Raw genomic sequence first — 20154 nt, 5'->3', positions numbered from 1 at the left:
GCAAGCTGCATGTTTAGGTTAGGCCGCTTTTTAAGTCACCGTACTTGTTCTCAATGCAGAGTCTGGTCCAAAAGGTAGGAGTTATGATGTTTTCTGAGACGCTGTACTTTCTTTTTTTACTCTAATTTGTAAAGAAAGAAATCTCATAATGCAAAGATCTCAGTAAAAAATCTTAAAGTATCTTTAAATGATGCTGACTTCGAAGGCAGCGTTGTTTCACATAGTGCTCTTCAATCTAAGTCTCAATGCCTTCGTGAAGAGGTTTCATCGGACGCTTTTTTTTTTCTTCTGTGACAATTATGCGCAATTAGACGGGTCTCCTCGAGCTTCTTAACTTCAAATGGAAGGAGGACCAGCAAATCTCTATCTTCTTTCTTGAGTGCTTTTCACTTTCAAGGAGCTTTAAGTCCCTGATTTTGAGGACCGCCTCATTCGTGTTTCCACACTTGACTTCTCGTCCAATTTTAGGTGATCTTCTGTAAAATGGAGCATTATAACAGGTACTGTTCTGTAATAGAACAGAACAGAATATTCTTGATTTTGTCAAATTCACATCATTTTGTAGGAAAAACGAACAAACACTGGGATTATACTCTAGTTTTGAAGTAAATATAGCTTTTTTGCAATTGAATAACTCACGCATTAAGGTTTATATTTACATTTAGGGCCTGTGATGTCAGTTACAGCAAATAAGTTGTATTTAGCGACTTCGAATAAAAAAGGTTCTAAAAAATAAAAAGGATATGAAATAAAAACGCTAATGGAAATAATCAACGAGTGCTGAGATAAACACCTGAACCTCATCATTTTTTTAAATATAAGATATCATTTTATTTTGCTGAACAGCAAGCGAAAATGACCTGAACTCACTCAAAGCTGAATAAATAATCTTTCCACTGATGTTTTGATTAATGATATTCGGCCGAGAGGCAACTTTTTGAAAACCTGAAAAAACAAGACCCCAAAAACCCAGTAAATTCAGATAATTGGTTTTAAAGATGTTCCGACCAAAGAATATTACTAAGCAAAAATTAAGTTTTGATATTTTTACAGCGCGTTAACTAATCTTAACCTGATTTTGATAGTACATTAGTAAATGCTGAAATAAAAATTAATCATGTAGTTCATGTAGTAATAATATTATAATATTATTACAATTTAATAATATTATTACAATTTAAAATATTTATGAACATTGTATTTATTTGTAATAAAAAGCTGAATTTACAGCATCATTACTCCAGCTTTCAGTGTCACATGGTTCCTTCAAAATGATGGTAATATGACGATTTGCTGCTTAAAATTTATGTGAAATTAAATATATTTGCAATTTATTTGGAACTTATGTAACAAGTCTTTCCTATCGCTTTTGATCATTTCAATGCATTTTTGCGGAATAAAACCATTACATTTCTTTAACGAAAATTAAAGAAATAAAAATTTGCCTGACCTCAACAGTTTTGAACGTAAAAAAAAAAGTTAAAATCCCAAAGTTTCGACTGCTAGTGTTTTGTGCTGGATCTTGAGCGAGGGCTGGATACGTCAGGGTTACGTGAGCGTAGGAGCCGGATGCGTCCTGAGCCGAGTGGCCCTCGGGAGATTTGTGCAAGGCTTCAGTACGAGGAGCCGTGGAGGACGTGACCTTGGGCAGGTGCATGGGGACCGTGAGAGGAAAGGACGGGGATTCAAGAGATCCGAATCAACGGGAAACATTTAATCCCTTTAGACAGGAAGAGCACCTCATCCCCCCAGAGAACGGAAAACAGGTCTGGGGCTACTTTAGGTGAGTTAACTGTTGCTAACACATTCATATATATATATATATATATATATATATATATATATATATATATATATATATATATATATATATATATAAAAATTGTTTAAATGAACACAGAAAATGTAGAAATATTAAAATAACACTGATCAGAATCAAATCCAATGTGTTTTACCAATATGTTGAATATTTAATGTAAAATTCAATTTGAATCTAACCAAACATACAGATACTTGCATTAGAAAACATCCAGTTTGATCAAAAATATCACCCTACATTTTATTGTTGTTGAAAATACAGTTTCACTCACAAATACAGAATTTAGCCAAAAATAGTTTGCATACATTGTTTCATGTTGAAATGCATGTTTTTAACATAAAAGTCCTTTTTGTTTTTTTGACACATCACAAACACATTAAAATGACTGATTTTTAAATGTGTATGTGTGTGTATATATATATATATGTATATATATATATATACATATACATGTGTGTGTGTATGTATATATATGTGTGTATGTGTATTATTTATTTTTTATTATTTTAACTATAATGTAGAGTACTACAGTTTTACAATGACAATGAAAAGCTTTTTTTTTTTTAAGTAAAAATGTTTCTTCGCTCAGCAGCATAACAGAGCAGTATTTTGGCATTAAAATAATTGTAAATATTAAAAATAAGAGTCAGACATGAACATGGAGTATTTCACACATCACCTCTGACCTCTGGATACAAGTACAGATCCACCGCTAGTCATAAACAAAATAGCACCAGTGAGCTTAAACACACTTAGAAAAATACAAATACAGACAAATATATATAAAAAAAACCCTACGGAGATGTTTAATGTGACAAAAACTAGTTTACATGAGAACATTTGATGGTAAAAGATTACAGACTGTTTGAATATTGGTTCATTTTCCACATCAAGAAATAGTATTTTTACTCAGAATAATTTTCTCTGAGCCAAAATGATTTCTTATCAAGAATTATTCATACATTTATTTCAAATAAAAAACATTAATGCATTCAAATTTAGACATTTTAGAAATTGTGACTTGACCTTTTTTGGTGGCCACTATATATGCAAATAATGCATTTGTAGATTGTTCAAGTTTATTTTTTTTAAATGTTCACAGTAAAATGTTTATTTTTAAAAACGTAAAATTTTAAAAGCTTATGTATATTTAAATAATAAAGAGCCCCTTTAGCTCCATGTCTTGTTTAGTATCAGCGCTCTAATGACAAGACTTACATTTTCACACAGGATTTTTTGCAGGCCTCTTGACTCCCGAACTGGTTTCTGTTGCCGTGGCAACCTCCAAACCAGAACTGAGCACACGAATTGGCTTTCGGATCGAAATACCATTTAACAACGTACTCTCGGCACGGCCCGGGATCCAGAGGCTGTAGGCATCCCTCGTCTGACGCAAGACAGAGAAAACGGTGTTGACGGGGAAATCAGAACTGCAGTTATTATCTGTATCGTCTCGCTTCTGAGCGGCATTTACCTGCAGTGAAGTCATCCTGTATGAGCAGCGGCGTTTCTGTCCTGTCCGCGTCCGGTTTGGGCCGCTCCAGTGACGTGAGAGAGAAATCTGGGAGGAGGTTCAGTTCCTCTCTTTCTAGATACGGTGCTAAAGTGCTGAGAACGTTGGGGCCGCCTGGTTTGGGATCGTAGTACGGGAACACCTCTCCAACTGCACCTGGCTGATTGAGTAAAAGCAGTTGTAAAAGCGACCGCCTGCATGGTAATCATTCGAAAAGTGGTGCTTAACTTTATGATAAAGAAATAATAATACATGTACGATGAAAAAAATCCACAGTGGAGAGCACTTGTGTAATTTCAATTAAATAATTATAATTTCTCACGAAACAGATCAAATATGGCTTTTTAGATGCATCTTGTTTCCACAACGTAATTAATTAATATAAAAACTAACGATAAAATAAAAACTAATAACGAAATGTGCAATAATTATTAGAAAAAGCATTACTTTTAAATTTGTGTACTAAATACTTGTATAACTTCCGAAACGGAATGTAATTTTTATTAAATATATTCGCGTTTTTAATATTATTTAAAATTCTAGAAACTTCTAGATTATTTTATTAATACGGTATGATCAAAACACATTTTTATTAAACAAATATGGCTGCAATTGTAATAAAAGCTGCAACTGTAAAGCAAGCATAATTAGAAAACATTTATTTTGAATGATAATAAATAGACTATATTAATTAAAGGGCACGACAGAACTTCTATTTTGTTATACATATTTTGTTTTATATATATTTTGTAACAATAATAACAAATGGATTTATTGAATTTATAAATTATATTAAATAAATGTTACTGCAGAACTTAATTTAAATGCTTTTATCGTGATAAAATTCTATTTCTGTTCTAGAATTTAAAAAAGACTATTTATTAATTAATAAAATGATAATTCTATTTTATTAATATACCCAAAACATATAGCTAATGCAGTCTTGAGTTCACCTTGGAGGTAGTGCTGAATATCGATCCATCAATGTTCTCACAGATCTTCTGGAGCAGTTTACTTTCCACTTCTAGACCACAGAGACAAAAAAAGAATGAATTAATGCTGATTAATTATGATTCTGTGATCCTGTAGCTTAGGCATGGGTTTTCTCTATGTCTGTGATACATTAAATCATTAACTTTAAACTATTGCTTCATACCAGCCATAATCCATAACATTCTGACGGCACCCATTCACTACAGTGGAGCCATTGCTGAACAGCTTCTCCTGATAAAGAATACTATAACATGGCCCACGGGTAAATCTTCAGAAAATGTCATTTTTGGGTCAAATGTGTGAATGATTGAGACATTATTTATGCCTGATATTGCTGATTTCCACTTCTTTTTGTCATTAAAGAGTTAGTTCATCCCAAAATTAAAATTCTGTCCTTAATTACTCACGCTTATGTCGTTCTAAACCCGACCTCTGTTCTGTATCTTCAGAACACAAATTAAAATATTTTTGGTGAAATCGCATCTCCTAAATGTCGGACGTAAATTAAGTCAGAATGAAAAAGTAAATTATGTTATTTTTGGTTTCTAAGCGCAAAAAAAAAATCACGTAGCATCGAGAGTTGAGCCGCTGATGTCACAAGGACTGTTTTACTGATGCATTTATTACATTTCTGGACCTGTATCGTTTCGGTCGTGTTGCTGTTCATGGAGTGATTTGATCAAAAATATCTAAACTTGTGTTCTGAAGATGAACGGTCTTTTCATTTTGGGGTGAACTAACCCTTCAAAACGGCTATTTTGAAAAGTGCATTAAAGCCGATACATACAGGCCTTTTTTTCAAATCAGCAAACGTACCAGAAAGCATTCTGAAGTCCTCGATGGAAAACACGTGCTCTTCGGTGGGCGGCGATGCTATTGACTTCAGCTCGTGTTTAAAATCATCATAGATGGGGTCGCTTTGATTCACCACTCCTATAACCAGCATAGTGATATTGGCCGAATGGGCCTCTCTGACCGCATCCTCCAGCTTCACCGTGTCCCGGTGATCCGTCTGGCCGTCAGTAATGACCACAGCCACTTTCCTCACACCACGCCGAGCGAACCGGAAGATCTCATTGGCTTTTCTGATGCCGCTTCCTGTGTAAGTGCCCTCCCCAATGTAGGGCATCCTGCGCACGGCTGCTTTCACTTCATCGCGGCTCAAACGCTCTTGAATGCTTGTGACCACCAGGTTAATGTGGCTGTAGAGAACCACGCCGACTCTCGTGACCTCGGGACTGACGGACGAGCGGTCGATCATGGTGTTCACAAAGTCTTTAATGACCTCGAAATTTTCCGGGCCGACGCTCTCGGAGCTGTCGATCACAAACACCAGCTCCAGAGGATGTATTCTGCAAATCCGGCCACAGCCTGACAGGTGACAATAAATCATTTAAACCAAATCAGTTTTGGTGTGATTCACATAAAAGCGATCAAATGTAGCAAAATATATCTGCAATTTAATCACCTACCACAAATAGATCGGATTAAGCTGATTATTTCCTCTCTCTGCAAAATACATAGAAATCTTGTTATAGAAGTGCTCCATTTCGGTTTCACACTAGCTAGTAGTAATGTTATATTTTATAAAGTATTATATTATATGATGATCATGTTCTTTTATATAATTAGCTTTAAGTTTTTATATTTTCAATTTTCATTTTGATTTTAATTTAAGTTTGAGTAGTTGTACTATTTGCTTTATAACATTTGCTATTTTTACTTTTATATATATATATATATATATATATATATATATATATATATATATATATATGTGTGTATATATATATATATATATATATATATATATATATATATATATATATACACACACACACACATATATATATATATATATATATATATATATATATATATATACATACACATATATATATATATATATATATATATATATATATATATATATATATATATATATATATATATATATATATATATTTATTCTTTATACATCTGTGTACTGTACCGTGAGACCAGCTTCTCCTTTTGTTCCTGTATTACCCTGTCATTATAAAGCACAAGGTTCAGGCGTGTTAAATGTAGTTAAATAATCTGGTAATGTGTCTTACGCAATGCTTGGAATTACTGTATCAGCTATCATAATGCTTAAAGATTAAAAAGAAAGTCTCGTGTCCTTCTCAGCTCTTCTCACCGGTGGTCCTGTAAATCCTGGTTCTCCCTGGCCTCCTCTGTCTCCTTTACGTCCTTGTGCTCCGGTTAACCCACGACTCCCCTACAACACAGTAGTTACATTAAAGGAGCTTTAAACTTACTGTTTTGGTCATGTTTTCAAGTATGCAACATTTTTTTTGCATGTAAGTTCATATACTGTACTTTTTGTCATTATAAGTTACCAGTTTTGTATAAAATAGTATTAAACATAATGTTTGATGGAAGAAAGAAAGTCCTACAGTTATGGGATGACACGAGGGTGAGTACATGTTACTGTTTTAGGGATTCCTATAATGATAGCTGTACAAAATATAAATGCATTCAGTAGTGAGTCTACGTCTCCTCTCACCTTCTGCCCCGGCAGACCCTCTCCAGGAAACCCTCTTGGCCCCTGTAAACCCTGATATCCAGGATCACCCTGTTCGAAAACAAAATAAATGTGAATTTCACTGTTGCAGTATATCACACTGTAATGTGTTTCTATGAATACTGTATTCTGTTGATGAGCCTCAGATTCCTGTTACCTTTGGTCCTTGCATGCCCTCTCCTGGTAATCCTGGAGGACCAGCTGGACCATTCTGACCAATGGAGCCCTGCAACCCACAAAACACCTCAGAGCACACCCAAACCAGTCAATCTGAACACCTAAACATATCTAATGACTCATTTACCAGTGTATTATCGAATCGTGGAGTGATGATTATGATATTCTACATATTTCCTACCTTTTGGCCCACTTGCCCAAGACCTGGTGCTCCAGCAGGCCCTGGGGAACCTGGAGGGCCTCTATCCCCCTGTGACAGAACACATCAATTTATCAAATGCTTTCACCCCCCATTTTCTGAGGAAAACTGGTGTGAAGCAAGCACCTTACCTTTGGTCCAGGTAAACCTGTTCCCTATGGCCCAGACTCTCCTGTAGGACCTGGCAGACCCGGTGGCCCCTGTAGATCACATGGGCGAAACATACATAGTTTAAATTATGCTGTTATGCTGAGTTGGTTTATCAGACTGTAAATTGAACATTAGCATTAATAATATTTGTAATGATATTTACAGGTGGGCCGAGATAGCCATCTCCCTTCAGCCCTGGAGGTCCAACGGGTCCTCGTAACCCTAATTCACCCTAAAGACAGGCAAAATGCATTATCTCAATGAAAAACAACAACAATATTACATGTTTCTGCTACAGCGTCACTCGTACCTTCGGCCCTGCAATGCCTATCCCTGGTTCTCCAGTGGGACCTGGTGGACCGACTGGCCCTGGATCGCCCTACAGGAAGATGAACATGGTATTGAGATCTCTTGATCAATTACATACACGTACTGTTAGCCCAAACAGTTTATAGATGTTTATCAATCAATCAATCATTTTTATTTCTATAGAGCTTTTAACAACACAGGTTGCATCAAAGCACTAATCTTTTATGCTACATTAAATATATATGAATCAGTATTTAAAAAAATAATAAATTGGTCTTCATTCCAGAGCAATTTAAAAGTAATTGTTGCTCAAAAATAGATAAATAGCAGAAATAGATTGGATCATTTTTTGTACTTCTGATTAAATTATGTTCAACCAACAAACTACACTGAGTTAGAAGAACTTAGCAATTTGTAACATTATTTGTGAAAAACAATTTTTATGATTTTTATCAAATCCACAGTTATAATAGCACCTGCATTAAACACTAACAGGTCTTTTCCTTCACTAAAAACACACTGAATAAAATTGATTTGACCACTTATTCTCCTTATCTTGCCCTATCCAAAGCACACAAAGTTCTAAAATTTGAGTTTATATTATGCACAATATTAAGTTAATGTAATGATCAACAATTTAAAGGCCAGAATTAGAATTTCCATTTGTTGTTGTAACCCGCCCCCTGAATAATTTAAATGTAAGGTTTAAATGGCATAAATGTGTCTTAATTTTCATAAATCACTCGATAATAGTTTAGTTTAGTTTAGTTATTTTTGATACAGCTTCTTTTTAACCCTGAGAATTTCTTAATCATACCTTAGGTCCCGGTATGCCCCTTCCTGGGGGCCCAGTAACACCTTGAACTCCAACATTGCCTGGTTCCCCCTATTTTAAATGAAATATACTGTAACTCATTCGATTGTCAGTGAATACTAGCAATACCAGACGCACAGGTCTTTTCTTTGTGTGGTATTTTGTTTTTGTTAAGATGAACAAATTGTTTTCACCTTTGACCCTGCTGGCCCAACTGGTCCAAAAGGTCCTGGTTGGCCTCTGGAGCCCGCTCCCTCGAATACCCTATTGAAGGAAGATACAGCCTATTTAGTACATTTAATGTCATTTTAGATCCTGTAATGTGTATATATACAACAATGTTTAATACTCTTCAGTTTTGTCTGAAGAATCAGTAAAGCACATCCACACATTACCTTCTCTCCAGGCAGGCCTCTTCCAGGAGGTCCGTCTTGCCCTTTGGGTCCTGGTAAGCCTATATCACCCTAAAGAAAACAAGATATAGTATATTATAAGATATTGAATGTTTTTGATTTCATGCTATCTATCCTTCACTAACACGGCATTAAAAGCATTCTGACCTTTGGCCCCATGGCTCCATCTTCTCCTGGTACACCTGCCTCACCTGGTAAACCTCGTAATCCAGGTTCACCCTACAGCATCAACCCATAAATACAACTCTGATTTCACTACTTGATACTTTATTCTGCTTTTTCGTGTCATGTAACTGCTTAGCTGAAATGACAACTCACTTTGGGTCCTGGTTCTCCGATTGCTCTTTCTCCAGGGACTCCACGTTCTCCAGGGAAGCCCTGTTCTCCCTGAGAAGAAACGAAAGGAAAACACAATGTATATATAGGGATAGATAGACGAATGGATGAACGTACAGATGAATAGCGAAGATTTACCTTTGGCCCAGCGAGTCCTATCCCAGGATTCCCTCTTTGACCAGTAGGGCCAGCTGGTCCCTGATTCCCCTTTAGATATAAAAATAAAAATGACAATTAGGAAAAGAAGTGGTGGGCTTGGGTCTTATGGTTATTAGTTATTAGTGACCTCTGGGTTATTAGTGTCTTCTGGGTGATTTCTAGGATTTTTCTAGTGCTTGGAAGGTTCTTTTGGACATTTCTAGCAGTTGCAAGTGGATCTATATTTGCTTGATATTATTCATTTAGAAAAAATATGCTGCAAAAATGCTTTTTAAGACTCAACTTTTTGTCTTGTTTTCAGCCAAAATGTCTAAAACATTCTTCAATCAAGATGGATTTTCTAGACGAGTAAAAATTATTTTAAATAATAATTTTAAACAGAAAACAAGATTATTTTTCTTACCCCATTGGCAGATTATTTTGCTTGTTTCAAGTAAAAACTCACTTAATTTTGATATCCTTTCTTGATTTAAGATTTTGTAGATATTTTGGCAGGAAACAATGCAGGCTCTAGGCTAGAAAAGCATTTTTTTCAGTGTAATAGCACATCTCCTCCAGCAAGATGCAAGTGTTCAGGTATCATTCGTTTCTGTAGCGCAAACCATGCATGTTGTAAATATTTTAATCAGATGACTAACCCCATTTGTGATCACTAAAAATAGTAAAGCTACTGTGGCATCACTAGTACACGAATACTGATATCAAAATGCAAATTCAGAAAATAACAAATACTTTCTCTCCTTGAATCCCCCTGCCAGGCATTCCTAATGGTCCAGGTGATCCAGGAGGTCCTGCGTCGCCCTACAAAGATGCATTCAGGGGCTAAATTAAATGCATAAAGGGCTTTTATATAGACAAGTAAGGTCTCACGCAACTGTGACATACCTTTTCACCTTTAATTCCATAACCTGGGGGTCCACGTCCACCTGTAGCACCGACATAGCCACGGTCACCCTAACACAATAACACATTAAAAAATTTAATATAAATGGCTTTATTCACGCAACCAAAGGGAAATAATAGCATAGAGGTCTGAGCTCAAGCACAAAGATTCTTTATTGGTATCGTTTGTTTCATGAAGATCCATGAAATATTTTTCTTCCTTCAAAGGTTCCTTACAATAGAAACAAATGTTCTATAATCAAAGCGGCTCACCTTGGGCCCAGGAAGACCTTCACCTGGAGCTCCTGGGTTCCCCTGTGCTCCTGGTAAACCTGGAGGACCCTTCATTGAAGCATGTTTCATTATGTCGTTATAATCTACCGACGCGTGTTTAAAAGTCACATATGCTGTTTTTACTTACAAGTTGTCCAGGCTGACCTACGCCGACCTGACCAGGAAGACCTGCTCTTCCCGGGTTCCCTTTGTCTCCCTAGAAACAACCACACCGCAGGTTAAGTTTAAGATATCTCAAAAAAATGAATAAAATACCCTGCATGCAGGTTCTTACACTGTGAAAAGAACATACTAAAAAAAAAATACTGTTATAACTTTTTTGGCTATTGATAAAGTCACATCCCATAATTTTTATATTGTAGTAAAACATTAATAATGTTAAATATTCTTACAATTTCAAATAACAGTTTTATATTTTAATATATTTTAGAATGTAATTTATTACTGTAATGCAAAACTGGATTTTCAGCATCATTTCAGTGTCACATGATCCTTAATCATTCTAATATGCTGTATATATATTATTAGTATATATATTATATTATATTATATTATGATTTTAAGGTTGGAAACTTTAAGGCTTGTAAAATTGTTGTGGAAACTGTAATACCTTTTTTTTTGATAAATATAAAGTTTGGAGAACAACATTTATCTGATATGGAATATATTTATATTTGACATTTTTAACATGATTTGTCCCTTTTTATTAGTTCAATGCAGCCTATTAATTTCTTTCAAATGTCCTGAGAAGTTTACCTTCGGACCAGGAAATCCGACTCCAATATCTCCCGGTGGGCCAGATGCACCAATCGGCCCTCGATCACCCTTGGAACAGTCCAAAAGTTAGTGATTCATTTGGATCTTCTTATAAATTCAAAGTTCATGTAAATTTAAAGCTGATATATATTGTGCTAAATCTCAGTCATCTTGGGCACATGTAACATTGCTAATTTAACTTTTTTACTTTATCGTAATATTCATAACGACCATCTACTATTAGAGTTATGGTGAAAGGGTTCAGTACATGTTTTCTCTCATGTATATTCCAACTGACATTTACAGAGCATAAAGACACCCCTTGTGTCTAAAAGTTCAGGGTTTTTTTGCTTTTGAATGTGCTATTATATATTTGTCGGATTTTCAAGGCACTCTTTGTTAAAGCTTTCTGGCCAAACACGAAAGGCAGAAGATCTACATTTAAACCGACATGGAAACATGACATTCTTTACCACTCTGTCTCTATTTAAGTCACAAATATCAGTTACAGACGTCTCACTGGCAAAGAAATGGAAGATATGATCCTACTTTAGGTCCAGCTGTACCCTCATGACCCTGGTCTCCTGGAGGCCCTTTCAGACCCTGGTGAAATAATGAAGAAACAGGTTGAAATTTATGTTTACATTGTACTAAAGGTATAGCTCAGCCAAAGAAATAATGTATATGACTATGACTAATGTGTATGCAATAATAAATAAATTTGGACAAATTTAGAAATAACATCATAACTGCAGTGAATGGGTGCCGTCAGAATTAGAGTCCAAACAGCTGATTAAAATCATAACAATATGCAATCCACATAACTCAAGTCCATCAATTAATGTCTTGTGAAGCTAAAAGTTATGTGTTGATATGAAACAAATGCATTGTTAAGATATTTTAACTCTCCTTAATTTCATAGTTTATAATGACACTAAAACAACTTTGCTTATATAAAGTGTGTTAAAATGCTAAAAATGCCTTAATGATAGATTTGTTTTGTACAAATGCACATCTTTTCACTTCACAAGATATTAAATGATGGACTGGAGTGGTTCTAAATGACTTGCGGATTATTATTACATGTTTTTATCAGATGTTTGCGCTCAAATTCTGACGGCACCCATTCAATGTAGAGGATCCATTGGCGAGCAAGTGACGTAATGCTAAATTTCTCTAAAGCTGTTACAATGAAGATCTTCGATTGGCCTAAACATAACTACATTTTTAGCGAATTTAAATTTTATTTTACAGTTCTTCGACCATAGGCCAAGATGCAATAAACGCAGGATGATATGGCATTTTTAGGCTGCTGCGTGCCTGTTAAAATGTGGGTTTTGAGGGACCTGACCCAGTCAATCTGAACTATTCTGTCTCTTCGCTAATCCCACTGCACAAAGTCGTCCTCAGAAAAAGAATAATATCCTGCAAGCCTGGATTCACTGCTTTACATGTGAACATTAGCACAGGGTTACGAGTGATCTGCCGATCACATTCCATGAGTGCAGGCTGGGGAAACAGCCACGGACGGCCATGATCGCCACGTTTGTGACGAGACGACTCGTAATGCAACCAACGCACTGTACAACTAATAAAACGGTATCTATAAACTGTAACAAAGAGAGATTTTAGAGATTGTGACACGTTGGCACGTGCTTCTCACTCAACACCGCTGTTTATTTTTTGCTTTTAAGTTTAATCGAGCTTAATGTTTTTCTTTACAGATCGTAACTATCTAGCGGAGTTCTGTAAACGAACGCAGGATGATAGCGGGGTACTGAAATGTGTCGATTCTGCTCTAGAATAGTTTCTTTATAAGTAGCAGAATAAAAAGTAGTACAAATGACAGGCCGATGGGTTGTAATTCAGTCTGATATAATCACGATAGGTTTCTTATGGCCTCAGCAGCCAACGTGCTTCGAATGTTTGGCTAACATTTGCTTTAGCAGTTGCAGCAAACTACAAAAAGCCTTCACCCTCCCCAGCTCCACCTGCATAGATCTATATTTCCCAAATGTCTGCATGCATTGCCAGTAATGCTCGCAACAGCATAGCAGGTCTATTCCACCAAGACCCAACGCATTAACACTACATCACGTATATTGCCATGCTATACTTTCAGAGGTTGTCATGACGGAACTGTAATTAGTTCATTTTTGAAAGCTTTAATGTAATGTAATTGTACATATATGGACAAATATCGCAAGTATCATTATACAGTTATACAGTTAAATGTCAAGAAAAAGAACGAAGTGGATTATGGATTGTTGAAAATGAAATTCATGAGCTTTAAGTGAATGAAAAAGCTTTAAATATATGTATGAAGTTATTATCTCTCAAAAGAAAGAGCCAATACTGAATCACCGAAACAAATTATTTTTTATACGGAATCCCAAGCTGTTTCATGTTGACATCAAAAACATTTTCATATTGCCCGTCCGCTTTTTTTTTTCACGTCGGCCATTTTTTGCCACTAGGTGCTGCTTTCGGAGCAACCCCATCAGCTTCACGCAAAAGAGGGGTTTCGAAAAACGTGTTGTAGAGCAAATCGTTGGCAGTCGTTGAGCAAATAAGGTAAAAATAAATGCATAGTAATTTTGACCTCACATGCACCTCACTGCTGTTGGGTTCTCCCAAAATCAAAATATGATTCTTTCATAACCCATAATAGGGAAACTTTAACTTTAAAATTCACAAACACATAAATTAATTCAGCGTGACTGTTTATGAAATGTATTATTTTTGTAATTTTTACAAAAATTTTTACTGTAATTTTTGGCTGCTCTTGGAAAACGTTCCCAAATTGATTTATTCAGTTAGTTCATCAAAAATCTCTTTTGCTGTTGGAGCTGTTTTTCTTTTATGTCGTGATTAAAACATAAAGGCTTCTACAAAGGTTTAGAGAATCAAATTAAACACTAAAATAACTGAACAAGTATCCTACATTATGAAAAACTGTGCATACTAATTCAGCTGGAACCGTGAGTGTGGGATGTAACATGGCATGTAAATGGTAAATGTTTATACTGTGCCTGCTCTCCTCTGGGGCCCCTTGGCCCTGGAAGCCCTTCGGTGCCCTGTCAAATGCAGTAAAAACTATTTATTAATAAAGTATTCTATATGTTACGATACAAATATATTAAGTCAGTACAGAAGACATACCTTATGTCCCTTTTGTCCCGGTGGTCCACAGTTACCTTGATCCCCCTAAAACACGACTCAAGACTTTCAAGATTTTGCTTTGTGGAACAGAATGCATTAAAACAGTTATAGTAATATTCAGAATTTTACTGAGAATATAAATTGTGCAATTCTATTATATGTGCACAATATTTATTTGGCATGCACAACAATTTGGAATAATTAATATGCTTTTGAAAGAAGTCTCATGCAATTCTTTGATCTGAAATACAGTAAAAAAAAAAAATAAAAATATTCTTAAAATAGCTACTTAATATTTGAATATGTTTGAATTTATAATTTATTCCTGTGATGCAACAATTGATTTTCAGCCTACTCCAGTCTTCAGTGTCACACGGTCCTTCAGAAATCATTCTGATATGCTGATTTGATAGATTTAAAATACTATATTTAACATTTTACTGTACTTTTGATTAAATAAGTGCAGCCTTGGTGAGCATATAAAATGCTTCTAAAAAAATGATATTCCAACCTTTACATTATCCGATCTTGTGTAAAATGGATTCTGTGTAAAACGTGTAAATATGTAAACTCTGAGGTTTCACCTTATCACCTTTGAACCCAGGTCTTCCCTGTTGATGAGGAACCAGGAAGAGAAGAGTGATGGTCAGAGAGTCGCTGATAACACAGACTGTATAAAGTGACTATATGAAGATTTGACGTACCTCTGGGCCGCTGATTCCTGGCAGACCGGGTGCTCCCGTTTCCCCCTGTAAAACAGGTCAGATCAACAACAGTACACTACAGATCTAATGCTCATAATTATGGCTAATTGTTTTCACTCTCACCCTTGAGCCTTTTTGACCCGGTGCTCCTTCATAACCTTGCTCTCCACTTTTGCCCTAAACAAAGTAGGCTTTTCTCGTAAATGACACTAATGACTGAAAATGGCCTCGGTTTCATCTCAGCGATACTCACAGGAGCTCCTGGAGGACCGCGATCACCTTTCTCACACAAACACACCGGTGGCCGAGGACACTGGCGGGAGGAATACAACAGGTGGTACGCAATCGGCATTTTTCAGATTAATTCACCCCAAAACTAACATTTTCATCATTTACTCACACGTACTTCATTCCCATTATCTATGTTTTTTTTTTCTGTTTAACACAAAAGAAAATGACGTTTGACTTCATAGTCATTTTTACCCTGCTATTGCTATTTTAATGGACAACAACATATATTTGGTCATTCAAAATATCTTCTTTTGTGTTCAAAATATGAAAGAAACTCCAGGGTGAGTAAATGATGACAGAATGTTCACTTTTGGGTGAACCGTCCCTTTAAGAATGAACCTTTTTTTAGTATAATACGCTTTGTTTAATCTCTGTTCTTGATACTTACTTCATTCTTCGCAATTCTTTCCTGAGAAAAAAAAAATGAAAAGAGAAATTAGAACACAAATCCATGACAGCACCAAAACACATTCTATTTATTTTCGAATCCCACGCATGGAAACTTTACGATGCGTTTCAAAGAGGCCTGCATTGTGCGATCACAGACAGTGCTTGACATTTCACGAGAGGCAAATCTTCTGTGGAAAATCCCTCGCACCCACTGATGTGTGAACCGAGCCTCGGGACGCCAGACTGAGCGCTGCATCTCAAACCCTCATCGATCAAATCTAGACGCCCGTTTTCTGACCCAACATTACAGCAACATGCAGGCTGGAATATACTGGAGAAGTACAAAGCAAAGCTAAATGAATGAGCTTCAGCTGGTCAACCAAGGAAAAGCTGGGAAAGTAAAGCTCTGAGAAATCAGTGCGGTGTTTCAGTGCTCCGCTTTTCAGAGCGAATGGGTGACTAATATAGTTTATATTTTTTTAATGATCAAGCAGTTTAGATTCAGGGTTCAGTGTCTTTTGTAGTTATTTATTAAAAAGTGTGCCCTGGAATTCAACACTTGAGTATTAGTGGCTCATTTGTATTTTTACTTGTTCTTTAGTTCAGTTCTCTCTTTAGATCAAAGGCTAGATCAAAGTTAAATAAACACACATATTGCAAATGATACATTACTAATATATTTTAAGTAGCACATTTTATATTAGTTTTGTAATTCCGTTTTAAATCTCAATTACAGGGTTTATTTTTTTGCCTAAGGTGATTTAGGTGTTTGCATAATTCTATATTTCTATTACATTTTTTTATTAGATTTACGGTACATTTTATGTGTGTGTGTTTCATGAAAAATTAAATTTTTCATATTTTTATTATTTTAATTAATATGAGCATATTCTGTTTAGATTTTGTGTTTATGCATACTTATATTGTTTATGCATACTTCATGCATAGTTTTACACACACACACACACAAGCATATATATATATATATATATATATATATATATATATATATATATATATATATATATATATATATATATGCTTATGTGTGTGAGTGTATATTATTTATATGATTTTTTATTCAATTGCTGCTTTTGTGTTTGCATAAATGATTAGAAGTTATACGTGTGATTCATGAAATATTAAATTAAAAAAACATTTTTTAAGTAATTCATAATTTATATTAGCATGCTCCGTTCTGCTGCACAGCGTGATCTTGTGTGTTTGCTTAGAAGCCCTTAAAATTAATTTCATTTCAGTTCATTAGTTCTTTTTGTCTATAACTCAGTCGTGCCATCTAAATGCATCTCTCGCTTTCTTTTTCATTTCCGTCGAATCATTCATTCCTATCTATAACGGGGCCCGACAGATGAAGTGCATGTCTCACGAGCTGCTGCAGGAGCCGTTCCTCTAGTTTGGGGTCAGTGAGGCTGTGGAAGTACTGCTGCGCCGGGCTGCTCGCTACGACCCGCAGTTTGGCGCTGTTCACGTTGTCCTTTGCCAAGTTCGATAAGCCGATTGTGAAGATCTTTATGTTGTGGCCTTTGGCCTCGGCGACCGCCATCATGATGTCGGGATTGCGCGGGTGGTCGACGCCGTCGGTCATGAGCAGGGCGACCCTCACGCTTTGCTCCTTGGTCTCGCTGGCGAAGAGTTGAGTGGCGTTGGATATGGCGTACGTGGAGTACGTTCCCTGGCCGATGTAGATGGCGTCCTCCAGTCGGCCCAGGAAGACGTCAAGGTCCTGCCAGTTTCTGAAGTGCTGGTCGATGTGGACCGAGCTGCTGTAGTAGATGAGCGCCATACGGGTTTTCAGATGCCAGTCAGACACCTGCATCTGGGCCACGCGCTTGCTGAAGGAACGCACGAACGCTTTCTCTCGGTCGAACAGAAGGCCCTTCGCGCTCTCTGAGCTGTCCAGGATGAACGCGATCTCTAGAGTGCATACTAACTCTGAAACCAGAAACAAAAAATAGAGGCAGGCTTTACTGTCTGTTAAGTTTCCCGTGAAGAACCTTTAACATCCACGGAACCTTTCCAAACATTCTTCGGATTAAAAAACCTGTACACTGAAAGTGAAAAATGAAAAATGATTCTTCTGTGAGATCGCTCTGTAAAGCCTCACATGTGAAACGATAGCCAGAATTTATCTAAATTTAAAAAAATGCAACCCAACCAATATTTATATGGCCAAAACCACTGCTAGCTTGTAACGTAAATCAATGAGATCTTTATAACAGTACGGCAGACTGCTTAAAAAATCGTATAAATGTAAGCTGTCACTGTAAAGCTCCCAATAATGTCATATTTTTATGTTTTACGTTTCAAAACTTATAATGCGATACAACGCAACAATGATTGAGAGTCGATCGTATCTGAAAGTCACTTTTTATAAATAGTTTTAATGGGAAAATAAGGATATGGATAATGAAGTAAACCCGAAGCTGTTTAACTCCAGCAAATGGTCATCTTGCAATATTGCTAAAGATATAAAATTATTATTTTGATAACTTTATATAAAAAAAGGAAGCAAAAAACGACAAGCGAACCACAAACTCAAGGTGGAAGATTTTACAATTATTTTAAAAGGCTTTTCACTTGTTATAATTGTTTTGACTGTCTAATAGAAACAGAAAACAAGCAGTAGAAAGTGTAAAAAACTTATTTTTTGCATTTTTGATTATATTGACCATTTAGAGTATATAAAAGTACTCTCTCTCTCTCTCTCTCTCTCTCTCTATATATATATATATATATATATATTATATAATATATATATATATATATATATATATATATATATATATATATATATATATATATATATATTTTTTTTTTTTTTTATAAAAAAAACTATAAAAAAAAAAAAAAAAAAAGAACCTACTGAGATGTTAAACAAAAAGACATACATTTTTTTTGACATACAAAACTAAGCCAACGCGATAAACGATGCTGTGACACTGAATGAAACACTAATGCGTTTACCATTGTCCTGTTTTGTGGTGAGGTTCAGAGTTTCTCCAGACTGTCTTCTGTTCTGGCATCTGGCCGCTGGTACAAGCAGCCAAAGCAGCAGGCACAGAAAAAGCCTTTGGCCATGCTTTCATTCATATCTGACCTTAAAGACAGTCAAAGAAAAAACCTTCTGTGCATCTTTAAGATGTGTTCATGCTGCATATTGTGCATTACAAAGAACAACACAAGTCAATAATAAAAATATATATATATATTTTTGATATAGACTTTTAGTGCTAGAAATTCAACCACAAGCTGATTCTTGGATATTTGTGCAATGCAATTAATTTTAATAAATCATATGATGAATCGGAACACTTTAAACAATGGCATGCATGTTATTTAAAAATCAAAGACTAATACAAATCCACAAATAAATAATGCAATAAGGTCAGATGCAGTGTTTAGTTTTGTCGTATGATGCATATAATGTTTAAAACCGGTTATAATATTTCGAAACGAGTGAAACTAATGCCAGAACAATAATATAAAAAAGATAAAGCACTTACTTTGCCTGTTATGCAAATCTAAGGAGTATCCACATGCTCCTGTATTGAGCACATTCTGTTCTGACTAACTTCAGTCCTGTGCTGAACATCAGCCCAACATCACAGTCCCAACAATCTGATGCATGACTGAACCCCACACACACACACACACACACACACACACACACACACACACACACACACACCTGCATAACAAAGGAGATCCATAAAGGTTTATTTACATCAATTCTGGCTCACACTAATAAAAATAAATGCATGCATACAGTAGCACACCTGTTACAGTATAAAAATATAATAAATAAAGTTTATGTGATATTTCGGTAACGCAGTATGACGTTGAACAGAAGTTAAGCTACATAAACTCTCTACTCCTTTCTCATGTTTACGTGTTTTGGAGATGAATGCTGAGAGATTGTTTGGAGGACAATAGCATTTCCCCTAAAAACCTCCTGTTCCTTGACAACAAATCATATAAACGACGCCCCCGTGAAATCTGGAAAACATGCAGGAACCTCTCGAGATGTGACTCATCTGAAGTCTTCCAAGACTTTTAAAGTCATATTTCATTTATTACATGTGCCTCCAACACTTTTTTTGTGAAACACATGTGTTTTTATGATTTTTCTATTTTTTATTTTTATAGCATTATGAATATAAGAACCTTCACCTATCACTAATTCAGAATAAGCCGCTGTTGATATTT

The 20154-nt window shown here is 35.6% G+C and overlaps 1 protein-coding gene across 1 annotated transcript; it reads right to left on the bottom strand.

Moving 5' to 3' along the window:
* Window positions 1–2332: 2332 nt before the first annotated feature.
* Window positions 2333–19642, bottom strand: col28a1b (collagen, type XXVIII, alpha 1b). The gene is given in 35 exon segments (XM_043231834.1): window positions 2333–3206; window positions 3294–3492; window positions 4286–4356; window positions 5142–5696; window positions 5798–5834; window positions 6319–6354; window positions 6505–6585; window positions 6874–6942; window positions 7049–7117; window positions 7250–7318; window positions 7399–7467; window positions 7581–7649; window positions 7728–7796; window positions 8544–8612; window positions 8735–8794; window positions 8936–9004; window positions 9101–9172; window positions 9272–9340; window positions 9428–9496; window positions 10181–10249; window positions 10334–10402; window positions 10604–10672; window positions 10752–10820; window positions 11381–11449; window positions 11930–11983; window positions 14413–14457; window positions 14543–14587; window positions 15127–15153; window positions 15247–15291; window positions 15370–15423; window positions 15500–15559; window positions 15926–15946; window positions 17315–17880; window positions 18913–19027; window positions 19637–19642. Coding segments are annotated over 35 exon segments (3357 nt in total). The 3' UTR covers window positions 2333–3033.
* Window positions 19643–20154: the final 512 nt, after the last annotated feature.

The sequence above is a fragment of the Puntigrus tetrazona genome, unplaced genomic scaffold, assembly GCF_018831695.1.
Source record: "Puntigrus tetrazona isolate hp1 unplaced genomic scaffold, ASM1883169v1 S000000456, whole genome shotgun sequence".
Classification (NCBI taxonomy): Eukaryota; Metazoa; Chordata; class Actinopteri; order Cypriniformes; family Cyprinidae; genus Puntigrus; species Puntigrus tetrazona.
The sequence above is the reverse complement of the archived record's forward strand: the minus strand, read 5'-3'. Positions and strand labels throughout refer to the sequence as shown.